Here is a 24,914-nt window from a genome sequence, read left to right as displayed (position 1 = left end):
TGTTACTGTAGAGAAGACCACCATCCTTCCAGTCATCTTGGATCACAACTCAGTGCCATCCTCTCTCTAGACCATCTTACACATATAATTAGTTGCCAAATCTTGTAATTTCTTTTCTCTTCAACATTCCTCTTATCCAGTGAGATGGTTTTTACACCGGCAGTACCTAGGTCAGGCCCTTGGCGTGTCTTATCCATGTCTTATCTGAATTGTCTTAATAGTCTTCCATTGGTTTCCTTGCCTCAAGGCTTTCAGCATTTCAATCCACCCTTCACTCTTTTGTCAGAATGACTTTCCTAAACCTTAGGAATGACTGTGCCATTTTCTTTCCTCAGAAAACTCTTGTGGCTCCCCCTTGAACTAGAATCAAATAAACTCCTTTGACATTTAAAGCGCTTTACAGCCTAGTTCCTTTCCAATTTTCTTACATTGTCTTCTTCTGCATTCTCTCTACAATCCTGTCATACTGTCTTACTTGTTATTCCTCGTGCTAGATCTCAATTTCCTATCTCCATGACTTTGCACTGCTTGCTCCTCATGTGTAGAATGATCTTGGACTCTTAGAATCTCAGCTTGGTTCAAGTACCACCTCCTCCAAGAAGTGGTTCCCCTCCCCTCTCCCCACTTGCTACCACCATCTCCTCTTAGGTTACCTTCTGTCTACTCTGTATTTATCTTCTCTGTTATGATTTATAAATGTTGTCTCCCTTGGTAGAATGCTAAGTACCTTGAAGTCTGAGACTATTTTTTTCTTTATCTTTGTATTCCCTAGTACTTAGTCCCACACCTTGTAAGTTTAAAGAATACTTATTAATTGAATAATCATCACCACTCAAAGAAGCCTATCTTATTTATTTTTCTATTTATTTGTATTTGTATTTTTGTATTTGTATTTAGGGCTTAGTAGAGAGCATTGGATTTAGTGAGTGTTTGATGAGCAAATGCTTGTTGAATGCATAGAGAAATTCATTCATGTTTTAAAAAATATTTAATTTTTTTCCAATTACATGTAAAAACAATTTTTAAGATTTGTTTTTTTTTTAAAGTGTTGCGTTCCAAATTTTATCCCTTCCTTCCCTCCCCCCTCCCTGGGATGAGAAGCAATCTCATATAGGTTAAATATGTGCAATCATATAAAACATTTCCATATTAGTCATTTTGTGCAGGAAAACTCAAAAAAGAAAGAAGGAAACAAAGAAATAGAAAGAAAGGAGGAAAGCAAGTATGCTTCAGTGTGTATTCAGACATTAGTTCTTTCTCTGAGAGGCTGACAGCATTTCATCCTGAATCCTTTGGAATTGTCTTGGATTATCATGCCGAGAACAGCTAGTCATTCACAGTTATTCATCACAAAAGGTTGCTCTTTTTTGTGTACAAGGTTTTCCTGGTTCTGCTCATTTCACTCTGTATCAGTTCATCCAAGTCTTTCTATGTTTTTCTGAAATCCTCCTGCTCATCATTTCTTATAGCACAATAATATTCCATTACAATCATATATTACAACTTGTTCAGCCATTCCCCAATTGATGGGCATCCCCTCAATTTCCAATTCTTAGCCATCACAAAAAGAGCTGCTATAAATATTTTTGTACAAATATATTCTTTTTTCCTTTTTTTCTTTCTGGATGTCTTTGGGATACAGACCTAGTAGTGGTATTGCTGGATCAAAGGGTATACATAGTTTTATGGCCCTTTGAGTATAGTTCCAAATTGCTCTCCAGAAAAATTCATTCATGTTATGGGAAGGTATTATTAGCCAATTTTTTGTAGCTATCTGATATATTATAAGCACTTTTTGTAACATTTTTTGTTTATTTTCCAGTCAATACAATCAAAAATTTAACCATAGCTGAGAGTAGTTCCTCTCCCTTCCTTAACGTATGTGATATAAAGATTAATTGATTTTAAAATTATATCTTTGACCCTCCTTTTATTTTTTAGAGTACTTCATGTTTTTGAATAATTTTCCTTCACTTAAAAAAATGTAAGTAACAGCACATTAAGGCACCCTCCATTGAATGCTGTTGAGGGATGTTGTGCTGAGGGGCATGGAAATCTGAGAATTAGGCTGGAGGAAAGGTAATTGCCATGTGAATTTAGGCTAAGTTCACAAGAAGGGAATTGTAACTTAATGCCTCATTTACTTATTTTGTATTACTAGAGCTGAGATTACAGTCAAGCGGATTTTATACTTTAATTTTAGGGAATAAATAAATGTGACATTTCACAAATTAACTATGAAAAGGTTAGTGAAAATAGAAGCTTCTCCCAAGTTGCAATTTTCTGAGGATGGGGTTGGGAAGTATGGAGAGGAGAGGGAAGAGGGAAGGTATGTGGGGGGTGACCTGTTTTTCTTTTTGATAGAGGCCTGCTGCTTCCTTCTCTTTGATTGGGTCAAAGAGTTGGACCTGGAAGACAGAAGGTTGGGTGGGCCACACCTGATCTCCAGTCTTGAGACTGGGCTTTTTACTCAAGCAGAAGGCAGCAGGAAGGAATACTTAGTTATGCTAGTGTCAGACAGCAATGAGGGTTCAAAGACAGATTTTCTGATACTGAGGGAATGAAGTGAGTTTGAAGAATAAGAACTGTTGAGAAAACTAAAAGAAGATAATAAGTCTCACTCTCACCTCTAAATGTCTTCCAGTCTGCAAACATTTTTTATCATCAATTTCCTCCACTTTGTACCACTCTGGGTCTTTTATTGGTGTGGTAAATTTGTTTTTTCATTTTTCATTTAAATTCTTCCCCATTTCTACCCTAAATTTTTAACCTAATTGCTTTGCCTAATTTCTTTCAGGTTCTAGGCTTTTTTTGTTTGTTTCATGGGTTTGTTTCATGGGTCCTTTTGGCAGCCTAGAGAAGCCTATGGAATCCATTGAATAATATCTTTTTAAAAATATTTTAATTTTTTTTCCCAGTTACATTGTAAGACAACTTTTAAACATTTTTTAAAAAGTTTTGAGTTCCAGATTTTATCCCTTCCTCCTCTCCTCTCTCCCTGAATAAGCAATCAGTTATAGATTATACGTGTGCAGTCATGTAAAACATTTCCATATTAGTCCTTATGTACAAGAACTCAAATAAAAAAAAGAATGAAAGAAAGTGAAAAACAGAATACTTCAGTCTATAGTCAAACAATCCCATTTCTTTCTGTGGAGTTGGATAGTATGCTTCATTTTAGTGCTTTGGGATTGTCTTAGAGCATTGTATTGCTGAAAATAGCAAAGTCATTCACAGTTCTTCATTGAACTGTATTGCTGTTCCTGTGCACAACATTCTCCTGGTTCTGTTCACTTCACTGTGCATCAGTTCATGTAAGTCTTTTCAGGTTTTTCTGAAATTATCCTGCTTGTCATTTCTTATAGTACAATAATATTCCATCACAATCATATGCCACAGTTTGTTCAGTCAGTCCCCAATTGATGGGTATCCCTTCAATTTCTAATTCTTAGCCACCACAAAAGAGCTGCTTTAAATATTTTTGTGCACACAGGTCTTCCCCCCCCCCCCTTTTTTTTCTATCTTTGGGATATAGAGCTGTCAGTGGTATTGCTGGATCAGTGGAGTATGTATGTAATTTTTTATAGCCCTTTGGGTGTAGTTCCAAATTGCCCTCTGGAATGGTTGGATCAGTTCACAATGCTACTAACAGGGCATTAGTGTCTCAGTTTTCCCATATTCCCTCTAATTTTCCTTTTTTGCCATATTAGTCAGTCTGATAGGTGTGAGGTGGTACCTCAGAGATGTTTTTACTTTGCATTTCTCTGAGCAGTAGTGACTTAGAGCATGTTTTTCATTTCACTATAACTTTGATTTCTTTGTCTGAAAACTTATAGAACAGTATCTTTTAAATACATAAGATAAAATACATAGGATTACAAATGAAATTATATAGAAATATAGTTATCAAAATATTTCTTTAAAATATTATGGATGTCAGGATAAGAACTTTTACTGTAGGCATGTCTAGTATGCAGTCCCTTCTCATTTCAACTTTTTTAGAATCCCCAGCTTCCTTCAAAGCTCATCTTAGATGAAGCTCATGCAAAGCTTTTCTTTTTGTTTGCTTCTTCCTCTCTTCTTCCTCAAATTATCTTGTATTCATGTATTCATTCCTCTTGTATTTTTGTTTTAGTAAAAAACAAGCATCTTGAATGGGTTTGTTTTTGTCTTTGTATGATATCTTTTTCAGTGTCTTAAGAATAGAAAGTGTTTAAATGATATTTGTTGAATTGAATTTCTGGTCATCTCTACAAATCTGGATGAATTTAAGTAGCATATTTATTATGGAAACTAACCCAAACTGGCAGCAAATGTCACTTTGAAGTTTATCAAAATATTTAGTAGTTCGTTCATATAATATGACAAAAGGAAATTCACTTTCATCATCATTTGAAAAGACCATATAGACAGGCTTTTGAATTGCCACAGTATAGAGTAGAGCAAGTTGCTAATGGAAATAGTAAATACGACATGATATTATTCATTATGTACAAAGAAGGCTATATTCAGCATCATAGCCAGAAATTTTAGACCCCTGTAATAACAACTGCAAAATAAAACATTTCCCTTCAGCCTTCCTATAATGTAAGAGCTATTTCAGTAATAGGGAGAGGAAAGGGAAAGTTATTTTCATTTTCTCCATGTAAACCAAAGCAAGATTGATAATTTATCTTAAACAAGTGAGCAGAATGTGAAACATTGTAAGGGACCTTGCTGATCACTTAATTCAGTCCCTTTATTTTACTGATAAAGGAAAAAAATATAGAATAAATGACTTGCTCAGTGTCATAACTGTAGTCCGTGGAAGAGCTGGAATTAACTTCCTGTTTCCTACTCTTTCTCCATACCAACTCCATTTATCGCAGAGACACCAAACTTCAGCAGGACAAGTTGCAACTGGTTATGATATTTCACAAAACTGCCAGAATGCCTCATGTAAGCACAAATTATCAAAGTTTTAATATTTCTTTGATAGTTCAACTGTTCCAAATGAGACTCATAATATTCCCAGTGCCTGCCACTGTGGTTTGTATATTTTAGAAGTTTGCATATAGTAGAAGTAAATGCTTGTTAAATTTATTGATTACCTGTGTCTACTCAGGAGAGGGTCAGGAATGGGATTAGAGGATTAACTCAATGGTAGAATTATATGGTTTGGGATAGAGATAATTAGAGTATGGATTGTAGTCCTTGAAGATTTTTAGAGGACCCAAACTAAAGGGGCAAAATAAATCAAAATTGTTGGAGTGAAGCAGAAAGTCTCTCTGGGATTCACCAAATGTAGTCAAGGACAAATGGCCTATCACTTTCATAAAATAGACCTTCTTTGAACAAACCAATAAAAAAACTCAAGCTAATGATAGTCTGTGCTTCTCTTCTCCCATGAGAATCAAACCTATCCTGTCCTTGGGTATCTCAGCAATAACCACTTTTCTTCTCATCATTACCCCAGAGACTAAAGAACAAAACATAAGCACACAACCAAGGGGAAAAATTATGTCTTCTGCAATTTAAAAAACTTGGCTTGCAGAGACATTTTAGCATGCGAGCTTGTGTGTTATTTTATGAATACTGAAAGATTTGACAATACCATAAATGTTTATTGAATTAGCAGAACCTTGAATTAATAATGGCTAACATTTACAAAGCATATACCATGTGCCAGGTGGTAAATGGTAAGTGATTTACAATTATAATCTCATTTCATATTTATAACAACCATGGGAGGTAGGTGCTGTTATCCCCATTTTACAGATGAGAAAATTGAGGCAGCATAAATGACTTGCTTAGGATTACACAGGTAGTAAGCTTTAAACTCAGATCTCTCTGAATTCACACCTAGCACCTTATGACTTCCAGCTTGATTTTCGAGTATCTCTTCAATATCGGCCTTATCAGATTCAAATGAGGTAGTGGATAGAAAAGTGATTTTCATTTTTATCATCCTTAAACTCCATAAAAGCCTATTCTGATTCCTTAGTGTGGAATGGATGTGACCCTGAGTTCTCAAAAGCTGTGCCAGTAGAACATAAACTCTGGAAAATTCTACCATCCTAGAAAGGCCTTGAGCATATGTATCAGCGATGGATCAATTCTTCTTTCCTAGGACCATCCTAGCCACGTATGGAGAGGTTCATCACCAGTAGGTTAGCCATGCAGTGATCAATTTTTTATCTGTGACAACCCATGAAACAACCAGTGATACTGTTGGCAGTCTTCTTTGTTGCAACCCTCTTGTCAATGGGAATCAACCAGGATTTTTCTGATTCATCTTATCAAGTTTCATGTCCCTCAGCAAGGAGACAGAGTACATGTTCAGCTCTATGAGAGGTATACCAGTTCATCAATTGAATGGTTCCCCTGATCACCCTGCTACAAAATGCTTGATTGATTACATTTTCTTTTATTAGAGTCAACCCAATGTTTTAGTCTATAGAAGTCTTTTTGTATCCTAAGTCCAAAATCTGTGTTAACTCTACCACCTAGTCTTGCATCATCAGTAAGTCTGATAAGTAGACCATTTTATATTATTATCAGTTATTGATAAAAATGTCAAATAGCCCAGGGGCCATTCTTAGTGTCTTGCACTTAAGATCTTCTTCCAGCTTGTTATGGAACCATTAATTATGCCTCTTTGGGTCTGGCTGTGTAGCCTGTTCTGAATTCAGTGACCCAATCTACTCTGTGAGGAAGCAGCTGGCTGGTGAAGTAGATAGTGATGGGCTTAGAATCAGAGAGACCCAAGTTTGAATCCTGCCTCAGATACCTATTAGCTGTGTGATTCTGGGCAAGTTATTTAACCTTACTCAGCCTCTTCATCAGTAAAATGGGAGTGATAAGAGCATTTCCTTCACAAAGTTATTGTGAGTATTGGAAGAGATATCAAGTTTTGCAACTTTGTGTAAGTACTAGTTATTACTATAAGAGGTTTTGTCAAATGCTCTGATAAAACCTAGGAAAATATTTGATATGACCGAGTAATGGACTCGAGAGGTAGAATAAGACATATTTTCAGACATGACCCTCATGAGATTTTGTTCTTTTTTATGTTGCATATTTGTTTCATTTTTATTTTTCATTTTTCAATGGGATGGATAAGAGGGAGAGGGATACTAGGTATAGAATAGTGAAAAAAAAGTAAGGAAAAGGATGAAAAAGGGATTACTGAAGCATTTATTAAAATTTTATAGAAAAGAACAGAAGGAAGGACAAAAGGAACCACAAAGAGGACTGATTTGGAAGTTGCATATTAAATTTATTATGTATTTGTTTCTTAACAAAACAATCTGTAATATATTCAGTTTCATGTATAATTCTCTTTTTCTAATCTAGTATGAATGTTGCAACACTCATTTTATTTAGCATTTATTAAGTTTAGGTTACAAAGATTATATTTTTCAGAAAATATTTATTTATATTTAGTTTTCAGCATTCACTTTTATAAGATTTTGAGTTTTTAATTTTCTCCCCTTCCTTCCCCTCTCTTCTTCCTAAGAAGACATACAAGCTGATAGAGGCTATACATGTACAATCATGTTTAACGTATTTCTACATGAGTCAAGTTGAAAAGAAGAATTAGAACGAAGAGGAAAAACCACAAGAAAGAAAAAAACCAAGAAAAGAAAGGGGGGAAATAGTATGCTTCAATTTTCATTCAGACTCCATAGTTCTTTTTCTGGATGTAGATAGAATTTTCTATCATGAGCCTTTGGGAATTGTCTTTGATCAACAAAAATTATTTTGAAAAATTCATTTCCCTGAAGTACCAGTCTAATAAACTTGTCCCAAAAATGTAAGTGATATCAGTTTCTTATGACCTGTTCTTGTTGAAGTCTTATTGACCCTGAGATCACTGCTTCCTTTTCTAGATGTTTTTAGCTAGGGGTAGCTAGGTGGTACAGTGGATAGAGCACCAGTGCAGGAGTCAGGAGGACCTGACTTCAAATCTCACCTCAGACACTTGACACTCACTAGCTGTGTGACCTTGGGCAAGTCACTTAATCCCAGTTGCCTTATCCTGGGTCATCTCCAGCCATCCTGATGAATATCTGGTCACTGGATTCAGATGGCTCTGGAGGAGAAGTGAGGCTGGTGACCTGCACAGCCCTCCCTCACTCAGAACAAAGTCAAAGTGCAAGTCATGTCATCATTTCTCTGATGGCAGGGTCTTCTTTGGCAATGAAGGATGAACAACAGATGTTTTTAGCTATTCTTCTAATTCTACAAATTTCCCAAGAATCAACACTTACATCCTGTCAAACATAGGCAAGCCATTTGATTTCTCATGAGTCTCAGTTTCTTCAAATGTAAATTAGAAATAATAATCCCTTCATTACTTATGTCATGGAATTGTCATGAGAAAAATTTGGTCCTAAATACATGTGAATATTATTATTCTCCAGTTTGCCAAAGAATTAATACTTCTCTCCCCCCGCCCCCTTTATCTTTCTAGTCTATTGCATCTGCAGACATGGATTTCAACCAATTGGAGGCATTCCTCACAGCTCAAACCAAAAAACAAGGTGGAATTTCAGCTGATCAAGCAGCAGTCATTTCCAAATTCTGGAAAAACCACAAGACAAAAATCAAGGAGAGTCTAATCAATCAAAGTCGATGGGAAAACAGTCTGAAAGCCATGAATTGGAGAGTAGATTTGAAGTCTCAGTCAAAACACCTTGACCAAATTAATGCTGCAGTTGCTATTGTGGAGCTAGAACTGGGGAAAAGTGGACAGGTAAGTTAAACTTTAATGTTTCATTTGTGAAACTCTGGATTTGTTTTTTTCATCATTATTTATGCTAGAACACCATGTAGGACTTAAGTTAATTTTGTGTAATTGTCTTTGGCACCATCTGCCTTCCATGAATTTTCACAAGTAATATCAAAAGATCCTATTTCTTGTTGTCCTTATGTGTCAGTTTCCTGAGAATGTGAATGTCATTGTATTGTGGGAGGAGTCTGTAACCTAGACTGAGGGTGATGTGAGCTGGCCAGGACAAATAGAGCTTTGATTGAAAAAATGCAAAAGAGCTGCCCCTGAATACATTTTAGGTAGATCTCAGAATCCTTGGCAGAGGATCAGAATCTCAAAAGTTGTGATTGGGATACTAAATAAAGACTATAAATTGTGATTTAGAGAAAAAACCCTCACAGAATTCTCTTACCTATTCATTTTCACAGTCCAAGCCAGTCTGAAGAAGCCACATCATATCTCCTGGTCTTGAAGTTTAGATTCTTTGCTTTATACCCTAGATAGTCTTTGATTCAGTTGTGTCAGTTTCAGTCGTGTTCACTGAAAAAAAACATATTTTTCTCCTTTTTAATGACCACAGCCCTATCAGTGTACCTGATTCAGTCCTTTTAACCTCTATCCCAATACCTTTTGGAATAATTTGGTTTTGTGCTGCATATAAATTTCCAGATCAGGCCTTTATTAACTTGGTTTATGTATTTGTGTGTATGAAAAGAGAACTTATAATTAGATTTAGGAAGCCCAGATTATTGAATAAACTAATCAAGTTGGGTTTTTTTACAATATGAAATTATTCAGATAAATAATCAAATATGTATTCCCAGTACATCATGATGTGGATTTTATCCTTTTGCCCCCATTAAGACAGTATCTTTAATTAGATTTTCTTTTGAGCTTCCTTTGTGCATTCTTTCCTTTAAGCTTCATGAACATTCTATAATTATATTGCAATATTTGCCATTCTGTTGTGGTGTTGGTTTTATTTTTTTAAAAATAGTGTTGTAAAAATTCTGCTTTTCCAGAGTTATTGGGATGTAGTGGATAGAGAGCTGGTCTCAGAGTTTAGAATACCTGGTGCCTCTAAAACATCTGAACTCTGTGACCCTGGGCAGGGTGGTCATCTTTTTTTTTTTTTTTTTTAATTTAACTTTTAACATTTATTTTCACACAATTTTGGGTTACAGATTTTCTCCCCTTTTCTCCCCTCCCCCCCCCCAACCCAAGTTTTCTAATTGCCCCTGTGACCTATCTGCTCTCTCCTCTATCCTCCCTCCCTGCCCTTGTCTCCGTCTTCTCTTTTGTCCTGTAGGGCCAGATAGCTTTCTTGACCCCTTAACCTGTATTTCTTGTTACCCAGTGGTAAGAACATTACATTTGGTCCTAACACTTTGAGTTCCAACTTCTTTAGCTCCCTCCCTCTCCACCCCTTCCCCTTGGAAGACAGGCAATTCAATATAGGCCATATCTGTTTAGTTTTGCAAATGATTTCCATACTAGTTGTGTTGTATAGGACTGACTATATTTCCCTCCACCCTATCCTGTCCCCCATATTTTCTTATGGTCCTTTCCCTCCCCATGAGTGTCGACCTCAGATTGCATTCTCCTCCCCATGCCCTCCCCTCCATCCTTCCCCCCACCCTGCTTGTGCCCCTGTCCCCCACTCTCCTGTATTATGAAATAGGTTTTCCTATCAAAATGAGTGTGCATTATATTCTTTCCTTTAGTGGAATGTGATGAGAGTAGACCTCATGTTTTTCTCTTGCCTCCCCTCTTTATCCCACCACTAATAAGTCTTTTGCTTGCCTCTTTTATGAGAGATAATTTGCCCCATATAACTTCTCCCTTTCTCCTCCCAATATTTCTCTCTCACTGCTTGGTTTCATTTTTTTTTTTTTTAAGATATGATCCTATCCTCTTCAATTCACTCTGTGCACTCTGTCTCTATGTATGTGTGCGTGTGTGCATGTGTGTGTGTGTGTGTACTCCCACCCAGTACCCAGATACTGAAATGTTTCAAGAGTTACAAATATTGTCTTTCCATGTAGGAATGTAAACAGTTCAACTTTAGTAAGTCCCTTATGACTTCTCTTTGCTGTTCACCTTTTCATGGTTCTCTTCATTCTTGTGTTAGAAAGTCAAATTTTCTTTCCAGCTCTGGTCTTTTCATCAAGAAAATTTGAAAGTCCTCTATTTCATTGAAAGACCATTTTTTCTCCTGAAGTATTATACTCAGTTTTGCTGGGTAGGTGATTCTTGGCTTCAGTCCTAGTTCCTTTGACTTCTGGAATATCCTATTCCATTCCCTTCTATCCCTCAATGTAGAGGGTGCCAGATCTTGTGCTATCCTGATTGTATTTCCACAATACTTGAATTGTTTCTTTCTAGCTGCTTGCAATATTTTCTCTTTCACCTGGGAATTCTGGAGTTTGGCCACAATGCTCCTAGGAGTTTCTCTTTTTGGATCTCTTTCATGTGGTGTTCTGCGGATTCCTTGAATATTTATTTTGCCTTCTGGTTCTAGAATCTCAGGGCAGTTTTCCTTGATAATTTCATGGAAGATGATGTCTAGGCTCTTCTTTTGATCATGGTTTTCAGGTAGTCCCAGAATTTTTACTTTGTCTCTCCTGATTCTATTTTCCAGGTCAGTTGTTTTTCCAATAAGATGTTACACATTATCTTCCATTTTTCGAATCTGCGTGGTATGTTCTGAGATATCTGTCTTTCTCATAAAGTCCTTAGCATCCATCTGTACCATTCCAGTTTTGAAAGATCTATTTTCTTCAGTGAGCTTTTGAATCTCCTTTTCCATTTGGTTAATTCTGCTTTTGAAAGCATTCTTCTCCTCATTGGCCCCTTGCACCTCCCTTGCCAGCTGAGTTAGGCTAGTTCTCAAGGTGCCAATTTCTTCAAGATTTTTTTGGTTCTCCTTTAGCAGGGAGCTGATCTGCTTTTCATGCTTCTCCCTCATCCCTCTCATTTCCCTTCCCAGTCTTTCCTCCACCTCTCTAACTTGATTTTCAAAATTCCTCTTGAGCTCTTCCATGGCCTGAGCCCATTGGGTGGGCTGGGACACAGAATCCTCGATTTCTGTGTCTTTGCCTGATGGCAAGCATTGTTCCTCCCCATCAGAAAGGAAGGGAGGAGGTGTCTTTTCTCCGATAAAGTACCCTTCAATAGTTTTATTTCTCTTCCCTTTTCTTGGCATTCTTCCCAACCAGTGACCTGACCTCTGAATGTTCTCCTCACACCCACCTCGCCTCCTGGTCCTCCCAGCCAGCGTTTGGGGACTGAGATTCAAATGCTGCTTCCCGCCTTAGGATTTTTGGTGGGGGCAGGGCTGCTAATCAGTGTGAGAATTAAGTTCAGATGGTCAGGGGTAGGGCCGCCTCTCTGGCTCAGTTCCCTCAGGGGGTTTATGCACAGACCTTCCACAATGGATCCAGGCTCCCGCCCTTTGGGGAGCCCCTGTCTGTAGCCGCCTCTCAGCTTCTATCTCCTGGGGGGGCTCGAGCCATGGGGGCACCCCACTCCCCTCTCAACCAGCCAAAGAGACTCTCTCACCTACCCCCGGCAGTCACCTGTTGGTGGGGGGGCTTGTGCCGCCGCTGGAGATCCCGTCTCTGGAGCTTTCTCAGATCTGTGCCTCTCAGAGCCGCAGCCACCTTAGGTCCGGGCTGGTCTCCGTGTCTGCAGCGCGACGGACCTTTTGCGAGAGGTTTGCAGGTCCCTCTGTGGGTGGGGGGTCCCGCATGGCCGCTGGAGATCCCGTCCCCGTAGCCCTCTCGGATCTTTTCCTCACGGTGTCGTGGCCGTGGCAGGGCTGCCCCAGGGTGGTCATCTTTTGATGCTTTTGATGCTTACTTAATTTTACTCTCAGTGAAATATTAATATCAACTTTGATTTTCCACTTTTGACCACCCAATGACCTCCCGATGCCACAGGCAACTCCCTGAGCCTCTTAAGTGAAGAGCAGGTGCTAGTCTGCATAAGTAGAGGGAATTTCCTCATTGGGAGTTCACTGTACCAACAAAATGATAGGTCCAGTCCCCTATTTTACACCTTCTTTCCCCAAATTCTTTTCTAAAAAGTCTTCTGTGGACATTTTTATTTACATATTTATTTTTATAGGACAAACCTTGTTATTCATTCAATTATGAATTATTAATTTTTATTTAGTTCATTTGATCCCTATATATATACATATATATGTATATCTATATGACATTGGTATTGTGAGATTGATGTCAATATTTTATTGGTTGAAATGTATGAACTGGTTGTTATATGAACCAAAATTCTGACAATTTATTTTAATCACTCACTAGGATGAATAGTGACTGAGATCTCAACATAATGTAAATTAACTTTTTTTTTAAATTGCAAATAGATCTGTAGGTTTTATCAACCACGCTTTTGTAGCTTTATGAGTTAGGAATTTTTTCCTTGTGGGGGGAATTGAGGATTATACAGGATTTAGGGTAGAAGGACTTCCCTAGCTTCACTGCCCTGCTCAGATCCCCTGAGTAGTCATCAAAAGTAAGGCCTGCAGTCACCTGCTGGCTGGCAGCTTGAATATTGGTTAGTCTCTAATTCCCCAGTGTGCCCCCACAGCATGAATTAGCACTAGTCTTCTTAATTTTCACCTGTATGTCAGGTCCAGGCTCCTCACTACCTTTCCCCAATGCCTGGTCTTGCTTGACACATGTAAGAACCCTCTAATAACCCATTGAGTTTTCTCAGTTTAGCTGGCAATCCACCCAAATTCCTTCCTCCCCAACTGCGTCTCCTTATTATGAGCATTTCCTTTCAGTAAAGCTGTCTTGCTTCACTTTCTTTATTCTAGCACCTATCTTATGTTTACTTCAACAAATATTTCTTGAGTGCCTACTATGTGCCAGGCCCTGATGGTGCAGGAAATAAAAGACAAATACAAAACCAGTACTGCCCTCAAGGAGATGACTGTTAAAAGTATCTTTTGATGCTTACTTAATTTTACTCAGTGAAATATCAATATCAACTTTGATTTTCCACTTTTGACCACCCAAATTTTCTTAATTATCTTTTTGATTTTTACAAGTTTTACAATTAGATAAATTTGGAACTTGTTAAATAACTAGATCCAAGGAGTAGTCATCAGTGATCTGGTAACACCTTAGAGGAAAGTCTCTAGTGGAGTACCTCAAGGCTCTGGCCTTGGCCCTATCCTGCACGACATTGTTATCAAGGACCGTTGGAAGATGTAGATGATATGTTTGTCAAGTTTAGGGATGACATAGAGGTGAAAGGGTTAAGTAAGACACCATCAGTCAACTAGCATTTATTGTCTACTCTGGGCTAAACTGTGCTCTCAAGGAACTCAGTCTAATGGGAGAGCCAGCACATAAACAAGATAAATTGGGGGTAAGCCACAGAGGGAGGGCACTGGAAAAGGCTTCTTGCAGGTGAGAGTTCCGGAAGCCAGGGAGACCAAGAAGCAGAGATGAGAAGGGCTCTCTTCCCAGCATGGGGCACAGCCAGTTACAATGCCCTGTCAGGAGATGGAGTGTCCTGTTGGAGGAGTAACAAGGGGCCAGAGTCAGTGGATCAAAGAGTATGTGGGAGGTGCAAGGAATAGGACTGGAAAGATGAGTGAGCCAGGCTATGAAACAGAGGATATAATGTTTGATACTAGAGGTGATAGGGAGCCACTGGAGTTTGTTGAGTTAGGGGTTATGGCAGGCAAACTCACCAGCAGACTATTACAGTAGTCCAGGTATGAGGTAATAAGAGCCTGTACCACTGTGGTGCTTGTGTTAAAGGAGAGAAGGGGGTATATTTGTTTGAGAGATGTTTTGAAGATAAAATTCACTTCTCATCAGCTTGCACTCCTCTGACTGAATCCCACCATATTCCCAGGAAACCTCATCATCAGAAAACTCATCATCCTGTGAGATTATCCCAGGTTTGTTACTCACACCTCATCAGTACTCTCCATAGAATCCTTTGCACCTCTGACTGGAGGACTGGAGAGTGGAACAGAGAACTCCTCCCAAAGCTTGCATTTAAAGGGGGCTTCGAGGTCAGTCATCTCTTTATTTCCCTGTACTCCTTGGACTGGACTCTACCAGGCTCCTGTGTTGGGTCCTTTCTCCACCTCTTTCCCCAAGTTCTTCCCCACCTCCCTCCCTACCCCTCTTCAGCTTCTTCTCGTATGTTATCTTCTCCCATTAGATTGTAAACTCCTTGAGGCCAGAGGCCTTGTTTTTTTCTTCCACATTTGTATCTTCAGTTGCTGTGTAAATAAACATTTAACGTTTCTTTGCTGACTGCCTTTCTTCACCTCCCAGTCTTACCAGTTTTCTCCATAGAAGCATCAGCTGTTGATCCTGGCTGAGACTGGTGGTCTTAGCAGCTGCTTCAACTTCCTAAGCTATGTTTTAGGGTAGTGGAGCCAAACTCAAGTAGAAACTGGGGCCATAAGATCTTACGTATGGATCCCTCTGGGCCACACATTGACTTAGAAAATCACATATTAATATTATTTGTGTTTTATATATTTCTTTTTATTTTTTTAAGTATTTCCCAATTACATTTTAATCTGATTTGGCCTATACCTGAGAGTGTTGTGCTTTGCTATGGGTGTTTGAAACATGTTTATGAGAAGAGAATACAAAGGTTGGACCAGGAACCATGTACCCCAACAGTGTGACCTTATCCCTACCCTGAGGAGGGCCTGCCCCAGCCACATGTCTTTCAGGCTCTTTGGAGAGAGATTGCCACCTCTCCTTGTATCATACCTGAGGACCCAAGCCTCACGCCAACTAAATTTAAGACAGAAGGACCATTTTGTGTTTGGTTGGGAGGGCTAATAGACAACTGACACCTAACTTTTGAAAGGGATCTATGGCTCAAAGCTGTCCTGGAAAATTCCCTTCCTGTCACTTTATTTGGATATGAAACAAATGGCTCTTAGGATTATTATTTGAACGAGATTGTGCCTTTCCATTATGGTAACACAGAATTAAATAAGCTTTTTGTTTTAAAAAACTGTACTCTGTTTGAGAAAGCAAAGCATAGCTGATAGAAAGCTGGTTTGGGAGTCAGGAAAACCTGAAAACCTGCCTCTGAAATGCACCTGCTATGGCCATGACCGTGGACACATTGTTTAACTCCTCCATGCCCCAGGTGATTCTGATCCACCTGGGCTGGGTGGGAGTTTTCCACACTGGCAAACTCTCTACACCAATGAAATCACTGGTTTAGAACAAAGCCTTGGGAGTGTCAGGAAGTATTATGGCCCCTTCTCTCTGAAAAATGCCCCCCTGACCCAGAATCATGGGAATTTGCAGAGGCTGCTTTGTGGATGTCAGTTGTAGCATCACAGCTTGTAGGCTGAAGAGAAACTTAGGAGGGATCTCATTTAACTCCCTGATTTTACATTAGACTTAGAGAACTGAGGCTTAGAGACTTTGTCAGCCTGTCCCCTGTGCCACTGATGCCCTTCCACCTCACTATTGCCCTTGAAATACCAGCTCCTTTCCAGGCTCACTAGAGTGCTAACTTCTACCCCAAGCCTTTCCTTTACAGCCTCTCTCTGTCATCTTGTCAGCTCCCATGGACTTAATTATCATTTGTGCAATGACTCTCAGAGCTAGATATCCATCCAGCCCTAAGTTCCACTTCCAAGTCATTGCCTATTGAACATGTAGGCATCACAAACTCATCATGTCCAAAAGATCGTATCTTTTCCCCAAAACCTGCCCCTTTTCTGGACCTTTCTGTTTTTCATGAGGGTGCCACCATCCTTCAGTTTCCCAGGTTCTCCACTTTGGAGTTATCTTCAATTTTTTATCATTAATGCCTCCAACATCTCACAGACTGTCCCATCTCTTCACTCATGTGGCTGCCACTCCAATTCAGGCTCTTTTCACTTTTCTCCTGGACTGACCTGAATCTGTTTTTCCAGGCATATTATGCATTACTGCCTTTCCTCCACTCTGCCTTCCAACCAGACTGGTCTTGTTTTCCTTGCATGTGACACTCTATCTCTTATCTCTCTGCCTGGAAAGTGCCACCTTCTCGACTCTTTCTCTTTTCATCTCCAGTTCTCTTCAAAACTCAACTCGGGTACCATCTTCTAAATGAAATGTTTCCTGACTCCTTTAGCTGCTAGTCCCTTTCCCCAAGTTGCCCGGTATTTAATTGCATACATTCATGTATGTATGTGTTGTTTCCTCAAATAGAATATAAGCACCTCAGGATCAAGGACTGTTTACTTTTATCTTTGTATCTCCGGTGCCCAGGAAATAGTGGCCACTTAATTAGTACTTTTTGATTGATCTAATGTCTTCTACAGCTAGGCCATTCTAGAATTCTAGGAAAATCCCTCTTCTACATATCTCTGGAGATGAAGAGGACATGTTATAAAGGAAAAAGAATAAACTGAGGAAAGTTAATGAATTGTGATTTTTATAGTCATTCCTTGATAAAAAAACAATATTGATAAAGCATACAGCAAAGTGGTTGGGCTTAGACTTGTTTCAGCCCCAGTTCGATGCAACAAACGTTTTGTGAGTATCTACTACACTGCGCTCTAAACTTTACCATAGTGCTGCCCCTCTTCTTTACGCAAAACAGTTATCTTCCCCCTTTTCATTAAACAGACTTCATAAGTAATTTTCTTATGTTTTATTAAAATAGAATTAAGAATTTATTATAATTTTATAACACATTAAACATATAGTAAAATAATATAATATGCATGGACAGTTATTAATAAAATTCTTTACAATTTTCATGTTTGTACCTTATACAGGTAATATTTATCTTATCATGGGTAGGCTTGGTTTTTAGGTACAAAGTTTCTTAGCATATGATTTCATTGGTGATATTACAATTGTAGCCCATAATTCTTTTTCAACGACTAGTTGAGTGAAATTTTTTTATGACAACTACTGCAAAAAACCATTATTCACAAAAATAACTATAACAGTAATTAGCATGTATATAACACTTGAAAGTTTACAAAATGTTTTTGCAAATATTATTTCATTTTATTTTCACAACAAGCCTAGGAAGTCGGTGTCATTATTATCCTCATTTTAAGGAGGAAGAAACTGAGGCAGACACAGGTCAGGGGACTTTGCTTAAGGTCTCAAAGCTAGGAAAGGCCTGAGGCCAGACTTGAACTTAGATCTTTTTAAGCACTAAATCTAATACTCTGCCTGCTGCAGTATGTAGCAGTACGAACAGTAACTCTTGTATTAGTTTGTTTAATAAACTAGAAAGCTCTTTATTTACCCATAGCCAAAACATAAGGTTTTCGTGTTCTAATACTTGTTTCAACTTACAATCACAAGGCATATGTTCAGGTGTTGTAAGATCAAAGGTATGGTATTTGTCTATGTGGCATTTGGTTCTAACCATTCATATTTAGAAATATTTAAGTTTTTAAAATAAAATGAGAATTTCTTTTGCAGAAGAGTCAAATGACCAATAAAGAATTCTTTATTTCTGCAGGATAGGTTTTTAAAAAATTGGTGAATCTCTAAAATACTATTTTGTAAACTTATTGCCCATTGCCCTAATGGTTTTTCATTTTTTTATTTTAAAATTATGAACAAAATATTAAATAAGCATTTCTATATACGAAGTAGAAGAGAAAAAAGATTTGTATGTGGAACTGAAATATATTCTTTGCAGTTTGCATTTCTTTTAAAATGTATAATAGATTCAATATGTAACTTGCAAAGCTGTCCTGCTTCTGAATTTCTGGTCTTTCTTTTATTCTGTAATTTTTTTTTTAAACTTCACTCGTTCCTTCTCCATTCCCACCACTGTTCTAATACTCTCCTCCCCCTTCTGTTTCTTATATTGACCCTCCCTTGTCCTTCCTTCTACCTTACCTCCAGTGGAAAAAGAAGAAAAATCATTGTAACAGAGATTCATAGTCAAGCACAACAAATTCCCACATTGGTCTGGACATATATTTCCTTCTGCATCTTCAGGCCCCCACCTCTCTTTTGGGAGGTGGGAAGCTTGCCTCATTATTGTTCTAGCGTCACGGTTGGTCATTGCTCTGATCAACATACTTCTAACTATTTCACAGATGACTTAACTTTATCTCTAGGTCAGAGTATGAATTTGAGGAGCTTGAACTGATATATTTTGAGTATTCCATTTTTTTAAAAAAATAGCCACTAAATATGCAAGTTTCAGAGAAAATGTTGTTATCAAATGCATTTGCTTCATCTTTTTATTTTCACTGTGATAGATATTAGTCTCTTCTTTTCAATCTCCCATTGAAAAACTTTCGCTCAAAAAGGCCAGCATGCTTCCTAACTGTATAAGCATGTAGATATGCCCTGTCCTCTGTCCCACACTGTCACACCATTTCACAACCAGCTTTCCTTTTCATAGATTGTTTTTTCTAAATAAAATTTATTATTCTTTTAACAATTTGAAAAACTGGTATATTTCTTCATGCGTACAAATAATTTTTATGAAGTATAGGATTTGTACGAATTACATGAGGGACAATTTAAAATAGAACTTATAGACCTGTGTTTCATCCTGAGTTTGACTGAATTCAGTGAGTGTAGAGTGTGATAAAATTCTCCCATATTATATAATTTTCATTTAAATGCTGTGTATATCCATTTTATTTTTAAAAATCTGTCACTTAAGTTGAAAATTTTTTTGATTGCCCTCAGTAGGTTTACAAAGTAATAAATGTTGCCTAATATATACATATATATCATCATCATATCACATAGATGTAATCAAATGAACATCTTTATTTTTTAAATATTTTTATTTGTCATCAATTATTTCCCAGTTGCATGTAAAGTCTTTTACAATCATTTAAAAACTTCTAAATTTTCTTTTTCCTTCCCACCCCTCCCCTCTCATTGAGAAGGCAAGCAATTGTTATCAATTATAAATATGTCTGCAAAACATTTCCATATTCACCATTGAACATTTTAATTTTTCTCGAATGTCATAGTAGTCACACTTGTAGTTCAGTCTGTACTTTGTGAAAGGAAGGTTCAGTTGGGTTTCCTGTTTTTAATGTGTGTGTGTTTTTAATATGTATTAGGGAAATGCTTAGGGTGAAAGGTATATACCCAGGTCTTTTTATCATGTGTGACTCTTGTCCAAGTTTTTCTATAACCCTCCATTCCTCCCTTCCTCCCTCCCTCCTTCCCTTCTTTTCCTCTCCCTTTTTTGATTCAGGCTAGGAGTCTAGCAGCCATTCATTGGCCTGATCCCATTACTGATTGCCAAAGGACCGTAGACTTTGCTCTATTTTCAACCTGGGTAGGTTTGCCCTTCCTTAGGCAGTCCAGAATCTCCCTGCTCCCTGCGGCTCACCATATTGGTGTTAGACTTGGATGCCCACTTTTTTAGGCTGCTGCAGTTCAGAACTCCTGAGCTCATGAGAGCCACTAGTCTTCACTTCCCTGGTAGCAGAGATTATTACAGGAACCCTGCATGGCTTATGATTTTCCATAACAGAATTCACTAATGTGTTGAGAGCCTTCCTCAAAGTCTTTAAGCGTTTTCTGGGTGCTGGTACATCACTTGGGTTGCTCGTGTCATCCTTTCTTTTTCAGTACCTGATTGGTGCATTTCCTTTTCCAATCATATTTTCTAAATGACTTTTCAAGTTTTTTTTATTTTTACACATAAGCCATCATTAGTAATATTGTTCAGCTTGTTTTCTGCCCTAATGCTTCTTTCCACTAGCATTTGGTTTACCCTGCAATTTTGATTCTTCAGAGATTGTGGTATCCTGTGATTTATAGTCATGTACTATATTTCACTGGAAAAATATTGATTTTAAAAAATTGTGTGTGTGTGTGTTTGTGTGTCTGTATCTTTCTGTCTTGGGAGCAGTTTTGTAGTATGGAAAGCACTGTGTACTTTTTTCAAATGTAATCCAGCCTACTGTCTTCTTTCTCAGTTTTGGGTGCAATTCACTGTCCATCTGCTTTCCTTGTCATATATATTATATAATACACATAAATGTATATATTTATGTGGAGATATATATATATACACACAAACATAATGAAACATATGGCGTATACCCAATTATATATAATATATACACATGGTATATATTTCATGTATGTAATATATACCAATATATGTTTCACATACGTATACACATGAAATAGGTATTATATATACACAATTATGTCATATAGATTATCATTTTATATATTTCAAATACATGAAATATGTATGTATATATACACATGTGTGTATATGCATATACACACAAATATATATTCTTGGATATACTGTATATATTTATATGTATACACTTGGATATACTATATTTGCTTTTTCTTACATTGATATCTTTTGAATGATTGTGTTGTGAATATCACTGATGCATTTTTTGGGGTAGGATCCTGGGGTTTCAGACAGTCTATTATTCCCAAACCAGAATACCTAGCAAACAGATGGTGCCCTACTTTGTACCTTTCTTGATACTGATCATCTGAGGGTCCATGTGGCTGCATCTTTCAGCTATTTCAGCCTGTTTACAGAAGACACTTTGTTGGAGGAAAGCCTTTAGGGCTGTACTTTGCTCTAAGTCAAATGCTGTTTTATGATCCTCAAACAGTGGGCATAGTAAGGTCTTGTCCTAACAGAAAAGAGTGTGTGTGTGTGTGTGTGTGTGTGTGTGTGTGTGTGTGTGTGTTTTGGGGGGAGTGGCATCTGTCTTTAATACGAGCAGCAGATCAATGGAAATGCATATTCCTGGCTCTTTTGATGGGATTCAAAGAACATGTTATGGAAAAATGTATACCAGATGTGTCAATCCTGAGTGCAAACGTCTCAGATGCTATCTTTAAATAGACCACAGGCATCCAGGGAGTGTTCCTTACTCCTCTTTTGATGTATACTCTTATGATTGGTTCTGTAGAGTAGTAATACTGATCACTTATCTTAGGGTTCTTTGGGCTGTCATATCCACAATTAGCTGTCTGCTTTGGCTTAATTTGGAAAACTACAAAAAGGAATCTTTACATCAGCAGATAATGAAAATGTTTCTTTCTAGAATAGCTTCATTTCTAATATTAGAGAGATTATTTTGAAATTGATAAACCTTTTAATTTTCTATAGAAGTAGCTAGGCGGCACAAGGATAGAGCACTGGGCCTGAAGTCAGGAAGATTTGAGTTCAAACCCAGCATCAGACACTTCGTAACTGTGTGATAACCTCTCGGTTTCCTCAACTCTAAAATGGGGATAAAACAGCACCTCCTTCACAGGTTGTTTTGAGGATCAAAAGAGATAATATTTGTAAAGTGCTAAGCGTAGTACCTGGTACAGAGTAGCTGCTTAATAAATGCGTGTTTCCTTCCTTCCTAAAGGCTTTTTAAATGCTGTTAAGTGTTTCAACAATGCAAACAAGACTGTGACAGCAGTGAACTCCCCGTGTCCCAGCTGAGTGATCTGCCAACATCTAGCCCCAAGTGTTAGGAGGCTTTGTGATCACCTCCATTCAGCCTACTCTGCCCCTTTGCTCTGCTTGTTGGCTCCATTCTTGTGGACAGATGGAAGTAGTGAGAAACAGCCAGGAATCATGTCCTGTTGAGAGCTTGGCAAGGATTTTTGGTTGTAAGATCTCGTCACTAGTCTTGCACCCAGGGTGAGGGGGTATTGTGCCCAAGGATGTTAAAGCTGCTTGTGCTTCTCTTGGTTTCTAGCTCTGTTGGCCAGCTGACTGTGGGCTTCTTTCCAGAGAGGCCACCTCTTCCACAGTGAAGAATGACAGAGGCTAATGAGCTTCTGTCCAAGGTCAAGTCTTAGTTATTTTGTTTGGGATTTTCAGGCATCTCAAAGAATTCGGGAACAGAAGTGGTAATTTAAAAATTGGGAGTTGTCAGGTTTAAGATTTTACGTGTTCCTTACTTAATCAAACAGTGCGTTATGCAGTCAGTTAAAAGGAGCTCATTTCTGTCGTCTAACAGACAGAAAACAGTGATAAGCAGGGGAATCTCCCGGGGTTCACCAAGAATAAATGTTAAGCTAAACTAATAGCATTCCTTTTTTGTATTAGCTTGGTAGCAATCTCTTTGCACAAGATTTTAAAAAAGAATGGACTGGAGGACAGTGTAGTTAGCTGCTTGACTAACAGGTTGATGGCAACCTGGAGGAAAGTGTCTTGGGCTGTGCTTGGGGGCTCTGTGACCTCCCCGTCAGCATTTTATCAGTGACTTAGACAAAGAAAATAAGCCTACCAAACTTTTAGGTGACATAAAGCTAAGAATAGATAGTCAGTACATTTAGAATACATAATCAGGATTCAAAAAGGTCTCAACATGATGGAAGGGTGAGATACAACTTAGAAGCTGATACTTAGAAGAGGTGCATATAAAGGAATTCACTTTCAATAATTCAGTTGTACAATTCTTTGATGGAATTAAAACCATCTCAATAAGAGTACATGTGGAAAACACCTACATGTTGATTATCAATTTGATATAAGCCAATGATGTGATGCCATTAATTATGTCTAGAATTTATATCATCTTTTACTATTTATAAAGTTCTTTGTGAATTAGATATTATAATTATTTCCTACTTGATAGATAAGGAGGCTGAGACCCAGGAACATTAAGTGATTTCCCAACGTTCACACATCTAGTTAATGGCAGAACCTAGGAACCTGGGTCCAGGTCTCCTAGTTCCAGGTGCTCTGCACTGTCTGCTCCCCTATGCTGCCTTTTAAAATGAAACATACAAACAAAAATCAACAGTTAATTTTCTAGTGATATAGTCCTATATCACTTTGTATGCATGCTGGTATGCGTTATGTGTATGTATGTATTTATATATGTGTGCATGCCTACCCTGGCTAAATCATGCCTGAAGAATTATGCTCACTTTGGGGTATCACTTTTAAAAGTGATAATGACAGATTCTAGGGCGAGGTGGGGAATTGTAATGTTAATGAGAGTTAATAATGTTAATGAAAGTTAAAAATCTTCTCTGCCCATTAATAGGCCTCAGCTGGAGCCCATTAAGGGAAGCTTGATTAGTGTGGGCTTGTTTTGTAGAAAGGCCCACACCTTTTGTTAATTTCTAATGAGGCACTGGGTCATGCAGGGTCGTGATGCCCTCTGGCTCTGTACTCTGATGTGAGATTGCTTTGGAAGAAGGTTTGTGAGCCAGATGAGATTCTGGGTATCCATTAAGGAGCCCCGCCCCCTCTCCCCTTTGAAAACCCAGATGTTGGTGCTTCTCTCTCTGGTAACTGTGTATGTGTGTAATGCTCAGACAGTTGGATCTGTCTGTTGATCTGTGATGTATATATTGCTTATGGTCAGATAGTTAGAAGCCCTGTCTGTTGGTCTTTATTTCCTCTGTGTTTTCTCTGTTGATACATGTGATTATAGAAGTTTGTTGACCCCTCAAAAATTACTTTCCTTTTAGGAAAGCAGATCTAAGAACCTGCACTAGCAGGTCATCTTGGATGTGTCAGGGTGCTTGCTGCTACAGAAACCTGCCCCTCCTCTAGGTCCTCAAGTGCTGCCCTTTGACCAAATCCAAACTTCACAGAGCAAATCCCTTAATAAAAGGATTTCTTCTGTAAAACTTGGACTCAAAAGGCCACACCAAGGATCTAGAAGGTCACATGTGACCTTGAAGCTACAGGGCTCCTATATATGGGTTAGTTAATCTGATGCAGTATTTTGTAAGGAATGGTAGAAAGAACTAGGGAAATTTTACCTTGAGGAGTGGGGGTGGGGAAAGACGGTTAGGGGTAAAGTACATGGTATTTATCTTAAAGTATTTTAAATTTTATTTAAAATAATTTATATTTATTTTGAATATTTAATATAATGTTGTATGGAAAGGGCATTAGGCTTATGTCAGATGTCTAGGGGAAAGAAATAGGATAAATGAATGAGAATTACAAGAAATTAAATTTTGGCTAAATCTAACTTTTTAGCAGTTACAGAAATTTAAAAGCATTAAATGTATAAATAGAACTATTCTAGGAACCAAGAGACTTACCATGTCATGAGAAGATGGGACCTTTATGTTTCCGGTGTAAATGAGGATGAGAAAGTGTTGAAAAATCTTATTTCCTTCATGAAGCTGTATTTGACTACGATTAATTTTGTCCAACCCCTAGTTCTCTTCACTTTATTGTA

At 38.0% G+C, this 24,914-nt stretch overlaps 1 protein-coding gene across 3 annotated transcripts in view; it reads left to right on the top strand.

The window, feature by feature from the left end:
- Positions 1-24,914, top strand: part of COMMD1 (copper metabolism domain containing 1) — a 264,032-nt gene that overhangs the window by 78,892 nt on the left and 160,226 nt on the right. For all 3 annotated transcript variants that reach the window (XM_072635456.1, XM_072635458.1, XM_072635457.1), the window contains exon 2: positions 8,456-8,737. In XM_072635456.1, the coding sequence (XP_072491557.1) occupies positions 8,456-8,737 (282 nt within the window). The remainder of the gene's footprint in view (positions 1-8,455; positions 8,738-24,914) is intronic.

This window comes from Notamacropus eugenii, chromosome 1 (genome assembly GCF_028372415.1).
Source record: "Notamacropus eugenii isolate mMacEug1 chromosome 1, mMacEug1.pri_v2, whole genome shotgun sequence".
NCBI lineage: Eukaryota > Metazoa > Chordata > Mammalia > Diprotodontia > Macropodidae > Notamacropus > Notamacropus eugenii.
The sequence above is the reverse complement of the archived record's forward strand: the minus strand, read 5'-3'. Positions and strand labels throughout refer to the sequence as shown.